Source organism: Arachis duranensis, chromosome 8 (assembly GCF_000817695.3).
Source record: "Arachis duranensis cultivar V14167 chromosome 8, aradu.V14167.gnm2.J7QH, whole genome shotgun sequence".
NCBI classification, from domain to species: Eukaryota; Viridiplantae; Streptophyta; class Magnoliopsida; order Fabales; family Fabaceae; genus Arachis; species Arachis duranensis.
The window spans coordinates 696,507-716,066 of NC_029779.3; the positions used below are offsets into that span (position 1 = coordinate 696,507).

Sequence of the window (19,560 nt, forward strand, 5' to 3'; positions counted from 1 at the left end):
GAGTGAACTCACGAACTAATGAGTAGAGCTTATCTAAACTTAAGTTCGACTCATTTAATTTATGAGGTTAATTTCATACTCAAGTTTGGCTTACCATCTCATAAGTTTAACTTATGGAATTATTAACAAATCAAACTTGAACCGACTCACCCACTTCCGGTTGTACCAACCAGCTGAATCGGTTCTAGTTTAATAACTATGACTCCAACACTCTGTCAAAGTGGCCCGTGTTCATATCAAAATTGATACCGAAATTTAAGTCTTCATTCATTGTTTTGAGAAGCCATTATCCAATTCTAATCACCTTTTTTGTTTTTTGGTCGCTACCGTTTTACATTTTCTAGGCAAAAACTAGTGCGAAGCGAAACCGAAACGGAAACCAATCATTGTGGGCTTCTTTCAAGATTATGGGCCATATTAAACTTGGGCCGACCAAGTACAAGTTCACGTGCAACACGCAAAGAGAGAGAGAGAGAGAGAGAGAGAGAGAGCGAGCGAGCGCCATATCAAGATTCAAGAACAGCATAGAACAGGAATTGATGTGTATTTGTTGATGAAAGTTGATGAATTGATGATGATGAAGAAAAGTCGTACAGCGCAGTTTGATTAAAGCTGAGTGACTTCAATTCGACCACATTGCCTAGCCCACTCTCTCATATCACTCCAACGCTACCCAATCACTATTTTCTATCGCTCACTCTTCTAGAAACCCACCCCGCCGCTGCCGCTGCCGCCGCCGCCACCACCACCACCACCACCACCGTCACCGTAAGCCTATTTTTCTGACGTAATTACTTTGCTGAATTGGCAATCAATTGAATCTGGGTGACATATGGGTGAACAAACACTAGGTCAAGAACAATCCCTAACACCAACCCCGATTGACCCTCCACCTCAACCTCCCTCCAACACCCCCGCTGCCGCGCCTGTCATCGAGACCACCACCGTTGCCAACGCCACCATTGCTCATGTTTCCCCCACAGAATCCGAACTGAGCAACAATAATGCTCCTCCTCCGCCAACAAACCCTACCGCACCACCTTCCAAAATCCCCCTCCGCCCTCGCAAGATCCGGAAGCTCTCCCCTGATCCCGCCGTCTCCCAGCCTCAATTGTCCTCTGCCGCCATCACTGAACCTCCAAAACCAACCTCATCCTCCAACTCGTCCTCCGCAGCCAAGTCTGCCAGCCGGAGCACCAAAACCGCTCAGCAGCAGCAGCAGCAACAGCAACAACAACAACGAGCCCTAGCGGTTCCGAGGGTTGTAGCGAGGTCGCTATCGTGCGAAGGAGAGGTGGAGATCGCACTCCGCTACCTCCGCAACTCGGATCCGCTCCTCTCCCCTCTAATCGACATCCACCAAGCACCAACCTTCGACAATTTCCACACCCCTTTCCTTGCCCTAACGCGCAGCATTCTCTATCAGCAGCTCGCCTATAAGGCTGGAACCTCTATCTATACTCGATTCATCTCTCTCTGCGGCGGCGAAGCCGGCGTTGTTCCTGAAACCGTTCTTGCCCTAACTCCTCAGCAGCTCCGCCAAATTGGGGTTTCTGGAAGGAAGGCCAGTTACCTTCACGACTTGGCCAGGAAGTACCAGAATGGGATACTCTCCGATTCGGCCATTGTAAATATGGATGATAAATCTCTGTTCACCATGCTCACAATGGTGAACGGGATTGGGTCCTGGTCTGTTCATATGTTCATGATATTCTCACTCCATAGACCCGATGTTCTTCCCATCAACGATCTTGGAGTCCGCAAAGGGGTTCAGCTTCTCTACAATCTTGAGGACTTGCCCCGCCCTTCTCAGATGGATCAGTTGTGTGAGAAATGGAGGCCTTATCGCTCTGTTGCTTCGTGGTATATGTGGAGATTCGTTGAAGCCAAGGGAACGCCTTCTAGTGCGGTGGCTGTGGCCACTGGTGCGAGTTTGCAGCACCACCAGCAGGAGCAGCAGCAGCAACAGCAGCAGCACCCTTCACAGCCTCAGCTTCTGGATCCCATAAACACCATGTTTAATATGGGGTAAGAACATTACTGATTTATTTCATATGCTTAATATATGGTGGTTTACCCTACGGTCCTCATGCTTGATGATAGGTGGGTTTTGTATATTAATCCTATAGTTGTGCATTTGTTCCCACAACATTTTGAATCCCATTTAATTTGTGATTCTTTTGGTCTCTTGTTTTCTTCCTTAAGAAAATAAATGAATTGTCTTTGAAAAGAGATTGCTTCCTCAAGATTGTGGATGTTGTTGCTCATGCTTATTTGTGTTAGTAACGAAAACCATGGTAGTCTAAGGGGTTCTAATGCCTTGGAGCAAGACTCAAGTGGCGCCCAAGGGTGCTCAACAATAAAAAATCATAAAACACTTAACTAATAGGCATACACAAGGCACTTAGGCTTCTAAAGATTAGAGTTTATAATTAAACTAGTTGAATTGTATGATAGCGGTAAAGTTAATAAAATAGCAAATCTCTAAAGTTAAGGTCAGTCCAAAGTCAAGCTGTGATTCAATTCAGTTTAGCAGTGGATTGGCGCTGTAGATGACATGACTTCCTGCGTTCTCTGTCCTCTGGTCTCGAGGTGGAATGGTGCTGTAGGGCATCACTTTGTCACCCTCTATAATCCAATTTTCAAGTAGTGGAGTGGTGTTGGACTAGGCTGTTTACTTTCCCCCTTCTCCTCTGTTTCTGGCAAAGGAGTGGGTTCATGAGCAATTTTTCCCCCCATCTTGGCACCTTACCTTGGTTCAAACATAAAGCATTTCCCAAGTGTTTGATATCTTGAGAACTTTCAGGCGATGATGGTCGTCTTTCTAGGACATGCATGAATCGGGTATGAAATGTGGGAGTGGGAGCACAACCTTGGAAAATGATGTGAAACCTTCAAATGTCGTTGTAGCTCTTGTTCACAAGATCCTTTTTGTTGTTGCTTCTTCCTAAATTGTTTTTCTTAATTTGTTGGACAGGTTTTCCTTTTATAATCTTCACTTTCTTTTGAGTAGTTAATCACATTTAGGATGCTCTTTCATCTTATGGAGCGTGAGCTATTCTCTTTATTTCTTGTTTAATTTTCTGTTGATTTGGTATTTTGGCTCTTGGCTGACCACCTGACTATTCTTTTTTTTTGTTCTCTTTTTTGTTGGGATGGGGATTTCTCCTTTTTTTTTTCCTAGAAAGATTTTTAAAATGGTGATGGATATCTCAATGATCCCACATGGGACGTGCTCTATATTAGAAGATTTAGTACATGGTCAGATTTAATCATTTCATTGAACATGATACATATTTTTAGGATGACGCTATCTTTTTTATCTGTCCTTTGGCCAAAGGAAGCAAGATAAAAATAGCTATCACTACTCTTTATGTTGGAAGAGATTATTGTCACAAAACGTAATGAGTCAATGGACTTTGGCCAAATTAAATTGTAACATTCATAAACGTGTTTACCGTGTTATGTAACATTTAAGAAGAACACGCCTCCAACACATGGACATGGTACCAAAATATTGTGTCCATCCTTATACATAATGCCCAAGTTGGGAGGCATTGTACGTAAATGAGTAAAGGGGATGTATGACTCCCCTTCTTGTTTGATCATTCTAACAGAAGTGGTTTGAATTCAGGGCTACTTTGGTTATGCAAATTAATTAGACCGAGACAAATTGTATTTTGAAATTTCATCTTTATTTTTCTTCAGCTTTTACTTTTTCCATATTAAGGTTTCTGTCGATATGTCTGTTATGGCTTGTTTTGCATCCTTATTGAGCAAATTTTAGTATTTTGTTTTGTTGTCAGTGTGATTGGATTAAAATATAATAGGACTTTTCATTTGAAGGAAGCTAGTGTGGTCCATTATAGAGTCCTGAGCTAACATTATCCATAGTGCCCTTGTCATATCAAGACAAAATTACGGCAGGAATTTATTTCTTTGCCTGGTTGTTTAGAATATATATCCTCTGTGTGATTGGCTAATATATACCTTTGTTTACCCCTCTGTTTTGTGGATTATATTTTAATTTTTTTTATTGTTTGTCCATTACATATGTTTCGTGTTTGTTGGTGTCAAGTTTTTTTTCTAATTTATTCATGCATATACATACCTTTTTATGTTAAGCTCTTAACGAAAATTTGTGAATCTCAATTTGTAAAATTTTCTTTGTTTAATTGCAAATTCTATTGTTGATCTTTTCCGTGTTTTACAATTGACTAGACAGACTTGTATTGTTCTGTAACTCTTTTTTTTTTGTTTTTTTGTTTTTTGTGGGTACATAATTTGCATGAAGTCCTCTCATGTAGTTGTAATATGGTACAGGGCGGCCTGTGCTTGGGGACAATGATTGCCGTGGAATGTAGAGAACTGAAGCATCAGATAGCGGTCGATCAGATTTGAAGTTGCAAATTCTAGGCATGAAGTGTACTTATTGGTAGATTTAGGTTGAAACTCGAACAATGGAGCATTTAAGGATACGGGTGTATGAATTGCCTTGTGTTCAGCAAGACCAGGGCAAGAGTAATAAAGGCTTGTCCTTAATTTTGTTTCATTATTGTTGCAGCAGGAGACCATTTTGAATATGTCAAACTGGACTTTCATATGACAATACTAAAGAGTGCACTGATCCACTGTGTTCGGCTTTTTGCCGCTTGGACCCTTGTATCTATTGTCAATGTTTGACTCCTTATCTCTCCAGATTTTGACCGGCCCCTTATCTATGTTAACTAGTTACATTATAAATAACCGATTCAGCGTTGACTAATTCCTAATTATCCTGATAAATATGTTGTAGACCTCTGCACCACTGCCATGTAGTCGTAAAATCACGGGAAAAAAAAAAGAAAAACACACACGAGCGCAAAGTTTTACTCAACATTAGAATGTGTTTGTCATACCAATAATAGTGAGAGATGAGTAAATTACACTGAAAATTTTATATTAATATTGAGAAAATGGTGTATTATGTTCTTGAAAAATTCAACGAGTTATAGCTCGTTTTAAACGAAGGTAAGAGGGATTGACGGTGTGGGTATTTACAAAAAGGGGATTTGTAGACTATAAATTTTTGTTTAATTTGTTTAAAAGTAGAGATAGAGTAAGGTAGGATTTATCTCTCTTTTTTTAAATCATATGAGTAAATATTAGATTATAAAAGAAACTTTCCAAAAATTACTTTAATACTTAAGTTATAGAATATTTTGGAACTTAAAAACTTACCTATTGACTATTGTTCACAGTTAGATAATTATTCTTTTCAACTATTGAATGGAATGTAGAATTTATATAAAAAAATACTAAAAAGCTATCAAAATTTATTATTTTTGACTATTTATGAAATAAAATATATTGTTAAATTAATAGATTGAAAAAATTAGACTAAATCAATTGAGTTGATGATTAAATAATGATAAAAAAATAAACAAATCAATTCTGATGGCCTATAGCATTTTTTTTTATATAATATAAATTCTAAATTCTATTCAACTAATGAAGGGAGTGAGTTAATTTGATATATAAGAAGTAAGTTTGCAACAGTAAATTAACATGCATGTTAATTTTTTACTTTAAACTTAGAATGTTTGATTAAAATAATGGTTTTGATTGGAGTTTGCAAACTAGAATGTCCTTAAATATAAATGTGAATCATATAGTCTTTTCCATATCATAATTTTATTTGAAGGTAATTCCAAGGAAACAACGTGCTATGCATTAGAAGTGTTGTAGTTAAAGAGTCCCCACCCTCGGTACGCTTCCATTTAGGAAAGTTGCATTGCCAGCCCTTATTAGCACAAATATGGAATGATTTTGCTGAATGGAGAATACACTGTTCTTCAAGATAAAATCAGAATTCAGAAGATGTTACTATCTTTACTACAAGACAGTAGTGAGTGATTAAGGATAGCAATCCACTTTTTAAAAATACAAGAATTATTGGGGATTTCGGGGACGGCCATAGTATATCAGCAACATCACAAATCCAACAACAACAACCCGACAGTAATTGTTGTTACAGCTTTACTCCAGTGGGATATGCTATTAGCATATGCCTTTATTCCTCCTAGTTTTCGTAATCATCACTACCTCCTCATGCAATTCAATTCAGTCCTTTGTCCCATATTATGTAATCCATTCATACATTTTACATTTAAAATGAAATAATTAACGTTTTTTTTAAAATATGTACATTACACATTGAATCATCTAAAATGTTTTGACTATAAATAGAGAAATGATCAGCTCCCAGTTTCCGCAGAGAAATTAAAATGAAGTACGAGTATGAGAATTATGACCCTTCATTCCCGGACCAACCGGTGGTTGATGAATACCTGCCGGTATGGTCTAGGCTACCGGCATTTGGGTCCAAGCCAGCATTCATTTGGGCTCATGATAACAACAATAAGACCATCCTAACCTACTCACAACTCAATGCCTCAGTTGACCACATCTCCTCCCACCTTCTCACTACTCCCACTCTTCAAAGAGGTGACACTCTCCTTCTTCTCTCTTCTCCAGGTCTTCACTTTGTTGAACTCATCTTCGCTTCCCAAAGGGCTGGAATTTTATCTGTCCCTATAATCCCTCCTCACCCTTCTTTCGCTAATGAAAATTATCACCACCTTCTTAGAGTTATCTCGCAGACTAAACCCAAAGCTGCAGTTGCTCATTCTTCTTACGTTTCATGTATCCAACGCTATCTCTCTGATCACAACAACATTAATCATAATCCTAATCTTGTTCGTGCGTTACAAACCATGAAATGGATTTCCATTGAGGACATCAAGCATGGTGCTAATAATAATAAAAATAATGATAAATTTGGTGGATCCCTAACATACAATGGTTGCAGGGAGAATGATGTGTATCTTGTTCAGTACACTTCTGGCGCCACCGGGATTCCGAAACCGGTTCTTGTAACGGCGGGTTCAGCCGCACATAACGTCAGAGCTGCTAGGAAAGTCTATGATCTTCACCCAAACAGTGTTATTGTTTCGTGGCTTCCTCAGTACCATGACGCTGGCCTCATGTTTTTGTTGTTAACCATTGTTTCTGGTGCTACTTGTGTTCTTACTTCGCCAACCTCGTTCATCAAACGTCCCAGGTTGTGGCTTGAATTGATCTCTGAATTCAAGGCCACGTGTACTCCGGTACCTTCTTTCACGTTGCCACTGGTTCTCAAACGTGGAGGAGTTGATAAAGGAGTATCTCCCATTAATCTTTCCCATTTGAGGAACCTTATACTCATCAACGAACCTATTTACAGAGACTGTGTCGAAGAGTTTGTTGGAGTCTTCGGTCCCTTTGGGTTAAGCTCTTGTGCCGTTTCTCCTTCTTATGGTTTAGCTGAAAACTGCACCTTTCTTTCCAGTGCATGGAGGAGTGAAAGTGACGCGTATTCTTCTAGTAGCTTCCACGATTTTCCAACTCACAACAAGCTTTTACCGGTTGCGAGACTATGTAGGAAGGAGGAACAAGAAGACATGGAAATCGTGGTGGTTAATGAAGAGACTCATGAGCCAGTTGAGGATGGTGTTGAAGGTGAGATTTGGGTTTCATCACCAAGCAATGCTTCTGGATACTTGGGACACCCTTCTTTGACGAGAGAAGTGTTCCATGGAAGACTGAGGAACATGGTTGGAAGATGCTTTCTTAGAACACGTGACACAGGGATTGTTAAAGGAGAGGGGAGATACCTCTTTGTTACTGGAAGGTGTGAAGATATAATCAAGCTCCAAAATGGTGAAAAGATTCATCCTCATTACATTGAATCTGCAGCGTATAACAGTTGCACAAAGTTTTTGAGAGGTGGTTGTGTTGCGGCGTTTAAAGTTTCTGAAACAGTTGTTGCAGTGGTGGCGGAGTTACAGAGAACTGAGAAAGAGATAATGGTGGATAATGAGGTGTTGGGTAGCGTTTGTAATGGGATCAAAGAAAGTGTTTTGAAGAAGGAGAATGTTCAAGTTGGGTGGGTTGTTTTGGTTAAGAGTGAAAGTGTTCCAAAAACCACTTCTGGGAAATTGCAAAGATGGCTTGCTAAGGAGAAGATTCTTGGTGGGAAAATGAAGGTTGTGATGGAGATGAAATTTGGTGATGATGATGTTAGTAGAACTTTACCAACTGGGTCGTTACTTTCACTTCTCTGATCACATACATAAAAACTGTTTGATTAGTAAAGTAATCTATGACGAGTTTATGTATTATTATTACTGTTGCAGATATGCATGAGAGATGAGTGTAAATAGTTGTTGAAGATTGAGTCTACACCGATACCTGCGTATTATTGTATGGTGTTTACTCTGATACATATTTGGATTCTGCATAGATAGAAGGAGAAAAAAAAAAGAATAAATACTATTTTGTGAATAATCTATAGTTGGATTTTTTGAATGTCATACACTCCTATTATTGAAGGATGGTGTGGAGAATAGAAACAGAAATTGAAAGGTAAAATTAAAAATTTTCCAAATCTATGAGCTGAATGAATAAACATTTAAAGCACTTGAGAAAATTAGGGTTCAATCTGAAGTTTAGCGCTCAATTGCAGGAGGTGGGACGAAGGTCAACTTCGACGTCCGTTTCTGGAAGTGGATTCATTGAGGAAGGTTTAGGAGAAGTATACAGTCGTTGGTGGAGGCGACCTCACCCGACAGTAATATCAGAATCTTACAGGCCACATATCTAGCATTTGCAATTTTTAAACTCCCACCAAAAGTGGTTATTGGAACAAAAAATCTGAATTTTTTTTATTTAAGTCCAGAGGTGGTCAAATTTTTTGTCTTAAATAACATGATTCATTCTCATTCTATTTTGTACGGTAATTCTTCTCTATACAGCTCTTGCTTTTTGAAGTGATAAGTTTTAGGGGTTAATATTTAATACTTTATTTTTGTTATTATGACCAATGATGGTTGTTGAATATTAGAAGTATTGACAAGCTGTGATTTATGATTCTCATATTTATGTGTGAGCTATAAAGGATTGAAAACATGCTATTTCTTCCTTTAATGTGATGCAAGTACCTATAGGTCTTGGCTCAAGGTTGCATTCAAGCATTGGCTAGTTTAGGTCCAGGTAGCCTGACAAATGATGTGAATATATGTCCCGTTAGTTTTCAACTGTGAACTATATTACAATAAACGAAGCATTTGCATTGGCCATCATTAGATGTCCTTAAAAATTTCTAAACAAATCTTATAGAATTTTTTTTATATGATATGTGCTTGTCAATTTAATTGGCTAAAAAGTTTTAATAACAACTCGGTCATAATTGATTAGAGATCTACTACTTAGTCATAGCTATGGACTTTGGTTAATGCCTAATTGTATAGCAATCGTCTCCATTTATGTTAACTCCGTAATTTATTATGCATACGACATGCTTTGTTCTCGATTGGCTTCATTATTTTTTACCCCAGGATGTGTGAGAGTAAGACGGATTTGGAAGATGACAGCATGTTAAAGTTGTCAGGCCAATAGAATGATGGTTGGAGCACCGATTCTGGTGACGAAGATGATTCGAACGGGTCGGAAGATCCGTATACTGACGAAGGTGATAATGGCCCTACTGACAGCGAATACCAAGACTGCGATGGTGGTGGATGCGATGTAGGTGCCTCAACAGAGGATCAAGGGAGCTAAGGGAATATCATGGGTGAACAATTCAGTAGTCCAGACCCTGTGAATGGTTCTGTGTTGTTATGTACAGAGTTTACTGGGGTTGAAGATGCTTACGCAAGCTATATGGCATATACGAAGGGTATTGGTTTTGCCATACGAAAGGGAGATTCTGTTAAAGACGAGGAGAAAAATATTGTCAGAAAATTTTTCTACTGCAATCGGCAAGGGTTGCGGGAAAAGAAGCACTATGAGAGGGTTGACAGAAAAGGCCCCATAAACTGGAGACGAGAGCAAATTGAAATGCCAAACATGTTATGTTTTTGGACAAAAGTTATGGAAAATGGTGGATGAAGGCATTGGTTGAGGAGCATAATCATGACTTGGCATCCCCAGTGTTCACTAATGTAATGGCACCGATAGGAAGATTACAGAAGGTCACAAAGCGCATTTACATAGCATGCATGAAGCCGGTTTTCAGACAACTCAAATCATGGACTTCTTTGCCCATATGTGTGGTGGATATCGGCATATCGCAATCTTAACTTCATAAGTAAGGACTTGTATATATGGATGGAGTTAGGCAATCCAGGATCATTGAGGGAGATGTAGCCGCAGCAAGAAGCTACTTGAAGGGTAAGGCTGAGTTGGATCCTATGGCAGTTGTGCAGTATACGTATTGTGCTGAGAAGCACAGCAATAAGCTACTTGAAGGGCAAGGCTGAGTTGGATCCTATGAAAGTTGTGCAGTATACGCATTGTGCTGAGAAGCACCTTGGTCACATGTTTTGGTTAGATGATCACATGCAGCATGACTACGAATGCTTTGATGATGTGTTGGCATTCAACTCGACGTACAGAAAAAACTTATACAACAGATCTCTTGTAATATTTTCAGACACTAACCACCACAGACAAACAATTATTTTTAAACAAATATTTTAAAAATAAAACACATTGAAATATAATAAACAGAATTGTTAATTCAATATTTATTAATAAATAATTATCAAAAGAGAAAAATATTGCATAAATAATAGAAATAATTTGATAATATATAAATTAATTTAGACCATTAAAAAAGTAAAAAAGGTAACAAAAAATAAATATATAATTTTATTTTCTGTTATATGGTACAATGTTAATTTATAATATAATAAGCCATAATATTCTCATAGATAAGAACATAAAATTTAATATTACTCTTTTTTAAAACTCATATCTGTGCAAAAAATAATAGTAATAGAAAATGTAACGACCCACAATTTTAAAAATATAAATATAAATAAGTTATAATTTATTTCATAAACTAAAGTTCCTTATTTTAGAAATTATTTTATTATAAGTAATTAAATTAATTTTTATAACTATTTGAGTTCAACTAAATTCATATTTTTGTATATATATATGATAAAATTTTACATAGTTAATAATATTATTATCGAGCTCAATATCCACCGATATGAGTAAATATTAGTACTTTCCGGTGAACTTAGTTTTGCTAATGCTTCACCGTATATCTTTTATTGTCATGTTGCTAATGTCATTTATATTAGTAATTCATATATATTATTACTTGTGTTTTAATATATCCAAGTTTTATAGTTATCTATTTAAGATATTTATAACTTGAATCGCTGGCTCAACAGCTTAAGGAAGTGACACCCAACCTCTTGTGACACCTAACCATTCATTAATCATCATCACCAATGTCTCGTAATCTCTCCTTCACGTTACAAGAAGAAAGAAAAGTGAGAAATGGACCGTGAGTGAGAAAGAGAATCCATGGCACCTCCGAGAGCTTCTGACTTCGATTTCTTATGATCCGTAATTTCAATAAAAAATCTAATCTGATAAAAGTGTTCGTATCCTCTTCCTCTACACGTTGGCATTACTTTTGATTGGTGGAAGTTGATGGTGACATAGCTCCCCTACCCCTTGAATTTGGTCAACTGGAGTTCTAGGAGGCACAGACAATTCCTGACATTTTTCTCTTTAGCAGCTCGGTCAAAAAGCTTTTTCGGAGGTCCCATTGGTTTGATTTCATATGAAAATAGGGTTCTGGTAATTTATCATCAGTTAAATTGGTGTTGGATAAGTAAATGTTGATTTGGTTGATTATTAATTGAGTTTGAATGAGTTTATGTTGAATTATTGTTGTTGCTTATGATTTGTTGGTTTGGCTATAAGGAACAGCTTAGTTGTGGTTGTTTTAATGGTTTTGGCACTGTTGTGATGTAGTATTTTGAGAAAATTGATGAGATTTGGTGGTGAGTCCACCAAAATTTGCTTTCCAGAGATACATTGGCCAATCTAGGGGATGGTCACACCTGTAAGACAGATGTTGCTTACAGAGGTTATGGCACTGGAAACCAAACTTAGACAAAGGTTGCTGAGTTGCGTCGGGAGGTCGAAACCGGTAGATTAGCTCATTACCTGTGATAGGACTAGATATGCATCATATTGTTTGCACATTTACATTTGGTTGTGTTTACTCATTTTATTTCTCTATGATTATGCTGTTTGATTTTTTGTGTGAATTGCTTGTGTGTTTGTATTGTGAGTCTGCTTGTGTTTGTTAATTCCTGTATATGTCAAAGATTAAGATAACTCAAAACTGAGTGACATGACTTTGATTTACTTAGAATAGTTTTACTTAAAGAAAACTAACTAAAGTCTTTAAAGTGAGTTTAAAAAATCCTAAAGGTAATTATTTTAAGGTTATACAGTAAATATTTGTAATTTATTTCTTTATTCTCACGGCATTCACTTTTCCTACTGAGAACATGCGAGGACAACGTTCTCACCCCCCTACAAATCTTCTGTTTTAAGTGATAGGTTTAGGAATCTTTGGCGAGATCTTCTGTTTTAAGTGATAGGTTTAGGAATCTTTGGCGAGAAGTCACGACCGATCCACAGAGTTTTATGTATATGTATTCATACTTTTTGTATATGGTTTAATCTTAGACTTTATTTTTCCCTCGCCGTTTATTGTCTTAGATTTTTAGAGGGGTAGGACTTGTATTTGAGAATCTTGGATTATGTTTATGTATATGATGCTATGTGATTATATATATTATTTTGATTAAGTGGTTAACAGAAAAGGCTTATCGTTTTCTTGAGTAAAGTTCCGATTCGTATTTGTAAAGACTCGATATTAAATAAAGGTAGTATAAAATAGAAAGATTTCGAGGTAAGTAACGCCTGAGCTTTTAGTATGATCATATGAGGTACTAAAAGTTAGGGTGTTACAGAAAAGAATAATATACGATGAAATGAGAGAATATAATTAAAAATAATAGTAGCAGAAAAGAATAATATGTGTATCGTATGATCCTTCATACTTGAACCCTCTCCTCAAAGAAGGAGGTATGCATGAATAGTCACCAAGTTGTCATGCTTGTTAATATATATGCAAATTATAATACATATAGATATCTTTTAACAAATAGTTTACTTCTATTTAATTATTTTAATTTTAGTTATAAATTCACTCATTCTTATATTAATTATATTTTTATTTAACAATAATTATAAACTCACTTGTTTTTTTTATAATTATATGATATCTATTAATAATATTTTTTAATAAATACTTGTAGTATATAATAGTATAATAGGTATAAATTAATTAATAATTATTAAAATTTGAAAATAATAGTTATTTAAATATAAAAACAAAATAAAAATAATTATGATAGAGTAAAAATAATAAACTATTTATTATTCCTATTTCATATTGTTTTAGAATAGCTTGATTATTCTTAAAATGTTAGTGAAAAGATGTATTTTAAATTTTAATTTTAAATTTTTCACTATTTTATATTTTGTATTTACGTAGGACATGATCAATCGGTTCAACTAGTGAATCACTGGTTGAATCAGTGACCCAGTAGTCTGACCGGTTCGATCATCGATTCAGTTTTGACAATTATGGCACAGAGGCAGCAACGAGACGTGACCGGAAGAAGCTTCCACAGCAGCGTATATATAGTGAGTGCACAAAGAACATCATCTTCTTCAACATTCATGGAGCTCTCATATGTTGCTAATGAAGAAAGACTGACTGCATTGGAGTTGGTAGGAACTGAATCGGGGGTATGGGTCTGTTGAAAATGGCTAGAATTCTTCGGGTTGGGTATGCTTTTGTGAACCTTAACCCAAATCTAAAAAAAAAGTTATTCATTAAACTAATAAATTCTATTGCTTCATTTATTTCAACTATTTCATCTCACTACTAGAAAATTAGTTATTACAGACGGATATTTCCGACGGATTTTATCCCACTAAAATACAGAGGGAATTTTAGAGGGATTTTTTGTCGAAAAACAAAAAAAATGGATTAACATAAATTACAGACAGAAAAAAGAATCCGTCGATAATTCCGTCAGAAAAATTAATTTTTTTCAGTAAAAAATGGTTACAGACGGAAAATCCGTCTGTAATTAAATAGACAAAATGCTGTGTTTTATTAAATTATTACAGATAAAAATCTGTCTGTAATTTAAATTTTCCGTCAAAAATATATTAGAATAAGGAGATGAGTCACTTTACTCCCGAATACTTCAGTTCACTTATTTTTCACGTGAATTACTCCCATGCCTTCTCTCTCTCTCTCTCTCCATTGAAGCTCCATTGAAGATGTGACGTCCTCCGCTGTTGCCGTCACCGCCGCCGCCGTGCTCTTGTCTTACGAGCTCCCTCCGCCGCCGTTCTCGCGCTGCTTCTTCTCTCCTCGCCGGAGGTTTGTCATCGTCTTCTCTCATCACTGTTAGTTCAGGTAGGCCTCCGCCTCCTTCTCGTCCCTAGCCCTAACCCTTCCATTGTGATTCTATTTCGATTCATTATCCCTAGCCCTAACCCTGTCCCTTCCCTGTTTTTCTTAACCCTAATTCTCGTCCCTTAACCCTAATTTTCCGTTTGTTCTCTCTGGTTTAGAATTATGTTATGTGGATCGATTTTAATCCTAATTTGTTTTTTTTCAGGTTCACTGAAGGTTACACCATCTATGGTCGAGTGAAGATCCCCAGCAGTATGCTTTGTTTTTCTTTTTTGTCACTCTGATTTTTATTTTCTTACTTTTTAGTTAATTCAAAATCTAATTGTTGGATGGTGACTGATGCGAATAACCATTGCATTTGAATTGGCAGATTTTTTATATTTTGTTCAATAAACTTTAGAGTGTATCTAATAATGTTAATTGAGTGGAATTCAGCAAGGTTTTGCTAGAGTTCATTGTGGTGTGCATCCATTCCTTTGTGTGCATCCATTCCTTGCATCCATTTCTTGTTAATGGTGTGCATAAATTTGTTTGCAGATTTAGGAACAAAAGACTATATAATTCCTGGAAAAGTGTCGAATGTCAAAGTCATACTCAATGGTGGTCAGAGAGTTACTTTTTTTAGGCCTGATGGATATTTCTCATTGTATCCTTTAATTTACATCTTCATTTTAAACTCATTTCAATTTGCATGATAACTGCTATTACAATAATACTTCAGGTCATGTTTAATTTGATTTATGTTTGCTGTCCTGATATTGCTTTTGCAAAGTTATAGTTAATGATAGTATTTTGTTGTTGAGCAACAAACTAGTTCCTTAACATGTTTGATTTAAGCCACAACGTCCCAAATATTTCTTGATGGATGCTTCATGAGGTCTGAAAATTATAGCTTCTTTGATGAGTATGCAGGGCCAGGGGACAAGGCTGTTTGTGGCAACAAAACTAGGACGAATTCGAGTTTTCGAGCGGCCACAAAGCAGATGCTTTTGGAAGTAGTTCAAGCTGCACCAAACAGCATAGGATACTATGCAAAAGGGAAGGTTGATGTTTCTGGAAGGGTAAATGAATCTGCTTATGTTTTGGCTAATTGTTGGAAGAGTTTGAACAGTAGTTCTTGCAAAGTATGTATTGAGAATTCTGTGAATGCATCTATTCACAACCCTTAACAATATATATAGCATTGTTAATTTATTATCTCTCTCTGTGGTGCTAGAAGGTGCTGAATTAAGGAGAGAAGAGAGAGAGAATTTTGGAGAAGGTTTGAAGTGATTGGATTTCACAGTTATATGCATTAAAAGCTATCTAAGGCCATAGAGCAGTTACAATGAAATATATGCACGACTTCAATAATAATAATAATATCAAATACATGCTGTAAACTACAAGGTTTGCACTTTCCATCTACTTCTAACTGCTTTTACTATTTACCTTATTATTTTTCAGATCACTTCACTACACTACTGCTCTTCTTTTCTTTTTAGTTTGTGGCCTTAATTCTCTATCCTTAATTCTTTGAGAGAACTTGAAGCTGCTACTAATGGATTGTGTGAAGAGAATGTGATTGGTGAAGATGGTTATGACATTGTTTATTCTGGCGTTCTAAGTGATGGTACCAAAGTTGCTGTCAAGAATCTCTTGAATAACAAGTATGCGTTCTTTTCTTATTCTTCAATTCAATTATCGGTTTTGAATTCTTCTGTTGGTTCATATTTTGTGTGGTTGAATTTGACATCAATTTGGTGATAAACATTTCAATAGTGCCATTCCTTCCTTGAATTCACTTAAGTTTTACAAGTTTAGGTGAAATCTTGAGTTTGATTACCTTGCTTCCCAGCTTGTTTATTTTGCATGTTTCATTTGATGCTTCTGCTTGATTTTTTTCAATAAAACTGAAATGTCTTAATTGCCTAATGATCAATGGTATTCTGATCTCCATAATTTGACTGAAAAGCACATACATTTGTGTTAGGCATCTCGGCCATCAGCACTTCCTCCAAATACGAGGGACACATTATATCATGGATTGCCCAATAGTTTTAAGACTATCTTTCAATCTAGGTTGCAAAATATGGATATCACTAAAGAGGTATGATATTCAATCTTGGTGTTTAATTAATTAATTGCTCAATGAAGACTGGAATATTATTTTTTCCTAATGGAATATGCTAAGTGGAAATTTTTGTGTAGCTTTCCATGACTCGGGTCAAAGCTGAGATGGACAAGACTCTCCAATGGCTAACGCCAATTGCTACAAATACGGCCAAGTAAGACATAGAGAATGCTATGCTTAAAATAATTATGTCATATTCATGTATCTGGCAGAGCACACCAAGGGTTTGGATGGGTTGGTGAATGGGCAAATGGAGGGTTAGTTACAAACATGATGAACCTTCCCTCTTTATATTCATTCATTCATATATGATAATAAAATTTTATTCTTATTTATTTATTCAGGAATAATAATGAGTTTGGTGACAGCACAGGCAAGGAGAGTAATTTAATTCGCCTCCAAATACTATATTATGCTAAGAGGAATAAGATAGATTCTTACATAATTGAATTGTTGACATGTCTCAACCATTTGGTTACATTTGTAAGATATAGACATCATAGTGGTAGTAGTAATGGCATTAAGCCAAATCAAGGCAAAGGTAATACTTTGACTTCAAGAATTTGGCACATCACGCGTGAGTTTCCTCTTTTTTCCAATAATGGCTGCATGGACCTTTTGTACCCCACTTGTAGGAATTTACAGCATCATACACCATTATTCTAGTATTTTCAAGGCTATATCTCCTTACTATATTTTCCATTTCTTTTGGAGAAATGGAAAAGCTGGCTGGCTTTTACTTGGTGGTACTGTCTTCTGCATTACAGGTATGTGTGTCTCTTATCATCTTGATAATATTCATCATCATTGTCCATTGATACAGAAGTAGGAATATTATCTTTCAATTCAAGGACTTCTTTGTTTCTCTGTCAATTCATGTTATTATATTATCAACTTGGCATGCTCTGGTTTGGCTATTGACTAAATTTTCTATATGAGAATTGTGCAAAGAGAGACTTGCAGCTTAATGTTACTGGTGGTTTCTGAAATATTTTGGATTGATTTTATTTGATTTGGATCTGAAATTTAAAGAGAGAATGAAAAAAATTTGATTTCTTTTTATTGTGTTAGGAATATGGGAAGCACAGATGCCAAGTGAAAATTGGCTGATCACCCAAAGCTGCCAAAGGAAAATTAAAGCTAGTTGCTGTGGTGGTTTTGGATGGATGGGGTGAGGCCAACGCTGATCAATACAACTGTATCCACACTGCTGAAACTCCAACCATGGATTCCCTCAAAAAGGTAGATATATAGATATAAATACTACATGGTATATGCACCCTTTTGTGGAATCTGAAATCTTTTTCTTTTTGCATATATTATGATATATTCATTCATATAATGATAAGATCTAAGATTAGTCCCCCTTTTCAGGGTGTATATGTTTGCTTGATTCACTTGCTGCTCATGTATTGTTATGATTCCTAAGTTTTTGTTACCTTGTCATTGGTAGGTGAGAGGCATTCTCTTGATTTGAAGTTTATTTAGTTAGAAATTCCAGTGTTATTGAATGTGTTGGATTTGTATGATTGTTGATGAGATAGAAATAGAAATGAATGGTGGAGTTGGTTGGTTTTTGTTGTTGTAGGGTGCACCTGAAAGTTGGAGATTGGTGAGGGCTCATGGGTACTGCTGTGGAACTTCCTACAGAGAATGACATGGGCAGCAGTGAAGTTGATCACTTTGTTTAAAATTAGATAAAATTGTGTAAAATTTAGTATGGTTAAAATTAGATAAAATTGTGTAAAATTTAGTATGGTTGAACAATATATTGAGGATTATAGTTGATAATACACTTTGTTTATATTTTGAATTATATTGACTTGCTTGTTTATAATAATTTTCTTTTAGTTTTATAATACGATGAATTTGTTTATTTTTTGAAATATTATAAATATTCGAATACAAATTAGATAAAAATAAGTTTATTTTGTAATTAGAAAAATAAAAAAAATTCTATTTTACCTTATCAATGGATTTACAGATGGATTTTCTGTCTGTAATCAGAGTGTAAGATGATTTTCGAAAGTTTAAATTACACACGGAAAATCCGTCTGAAAATTTGTCAGTAATTACAGACAGAAAATCTGTCTGAAAATCTGTCTGTAATTACAGACGGAAAATCTGTCGGAAAATTCGTCTGTAATTACAGACGGAAAATCCGTCGGAAAGTTTGTCGCCTTCGAAAAATGGATGCAAAATTTACAGAGGAAAAATCCGTCGGTAACTGATAAAAATCTGTCTGTAATTTTTCGACGGAAAAAAATCCGTCGGTAAATAATTTCCGACGGGGCTTTTACAGAGGGACAAAATCCGTCGGTAATTTCGTCGGTAACCAAAAATCTGTCTGTAATAAAGACTAAATCTGTCTGTAAATCTATCTGTATTAATCTATTTTCTAGTTGTGTCTTCTCGAAAAATATAAAAGTTTAATTTTTTTTATTTTGTTTATAATTTTAATTGTTCTTTTGTTTTTTCAATTTTTAGAATATACAAAAAAATAGGACAATAAATAATTATACTTATAATTTTAATTTTTACATTAAAAAATTTAGACATCATTTTGATTATCTACGGTGTGAATGATTTTATTTTTTCAAAATTATCAAGAGAATACAAAATTAATATAAATTATTTAAATTAAATTCATGTCATTTAATAAAAAAATAGGTAAATTTTTATTTTTTAATAAAAAATAGTTATTTTAAACAAATAAATCTATACTAAATCGTTAGGTAAATGAGACAACGGAGTAAGGGAGTTTATTAAGTTTAAAAAAAATTATGCCATCTAATTTTTAACGAGAGAAAAATCATGTGACACATTTTAATTGTTAAGTTATAATAATAATAATAATAATAATAATAATAATTGAGCTTTTTATATTTTTTGGGGCATATTGGTGGACGAAATTGTGATCACATCAATGTAGTATTCTTTGTTGTTGTATGGAATCCTTATTATGGCACTTATGTGTGGACACAACTCCGTTCAACTAACCAGCAAGTGTACTGGGTCGTCCAAGTAATACCTTACGTGAGTAAGGGTCGAT

The 19,560-nt window shown here is 35.6% G+C and overlaps 2 protein-coding genes and 1 long non-coding RNA gene across 14 annotated transcripts; all 3 read left to right on the forward strand.

Annotated features, from left to right (window-relative positions):
* Nucleotides 1-472: 472 nt before the first annotated feature.
* Nucleotides 473-4,665, forward strand: LOC107460042 (uncharacterized). Its single transcript, XM_016078366.3, has 2 exons — nucleotides 473-2,028; nucleotides 4,324-4,665. Exons 1-2 carry the CDS (start codon nucleotides 833-835, stop codon nucleotides 4,346-4,348), a joined length of 1,221 nt encoding a protein of 406 aa, XP_015933852.1. The 5' UTR covers nucleotides 473-832; the 3' UTR covers nucleotides 4,349-4,665.
* A 1,601-nt stretch (nucleotides 4,666-6,266) lies between these two features.
* LOC107460041 (uncharacterized) lies at nucleotides 6,267-8,144 on the forward strand. The gene has a single exon (XM_016078364.2). It carries the CDS (start codon nucleotides 6,267-6,269, stop codon nucleotides 8,142-8,144), a length of 1,878 nt encoding a protein of 625 aa, XP_015933850.1.
* Nucleotides 8,145-14,292: 6,148 nt separating this feature from the next.
* On the forward strand, nucleotides 14,293-18,321 carry LOC107460074 (uncharacterized). 12 transcript variants are annotated; one of them, XR_008002225.1, is made up of 10 exons: nucleotides 14,299-14,395; nucleotides 14,601-14,647; nucleotides 14,933-15,519; nucleotides 15,615-16,044; nucleotides 16,368-16,484; nucleotides 16,586-16,765; nucleotides 16,853-17,049; nucleotides 17,144-17,275; nucleotides 17,580-17,750; nucleotides 18,097-18,321. It is a non-coding gene; the product is annotated as an uncharacterized LOC107460074 (long non-coding RNA). The 12 variants fall into 12 exon arrangements; XR_001586415.3 differs by having other exon boundaries at nucleotides 15,615-15,784; nucleotides 15,880-16,044; nucleotides 16,853-17,275; XR_001586419.3 differs by having other exon boundaries at nucleotides 15,615-15,784; nucleotides 15,927-16,044; nucleotides 16,853-17,275.
* The last annotated feature ends 1,239 nt before the right edge of the window (nucleotides 18,322-19,560 follow it).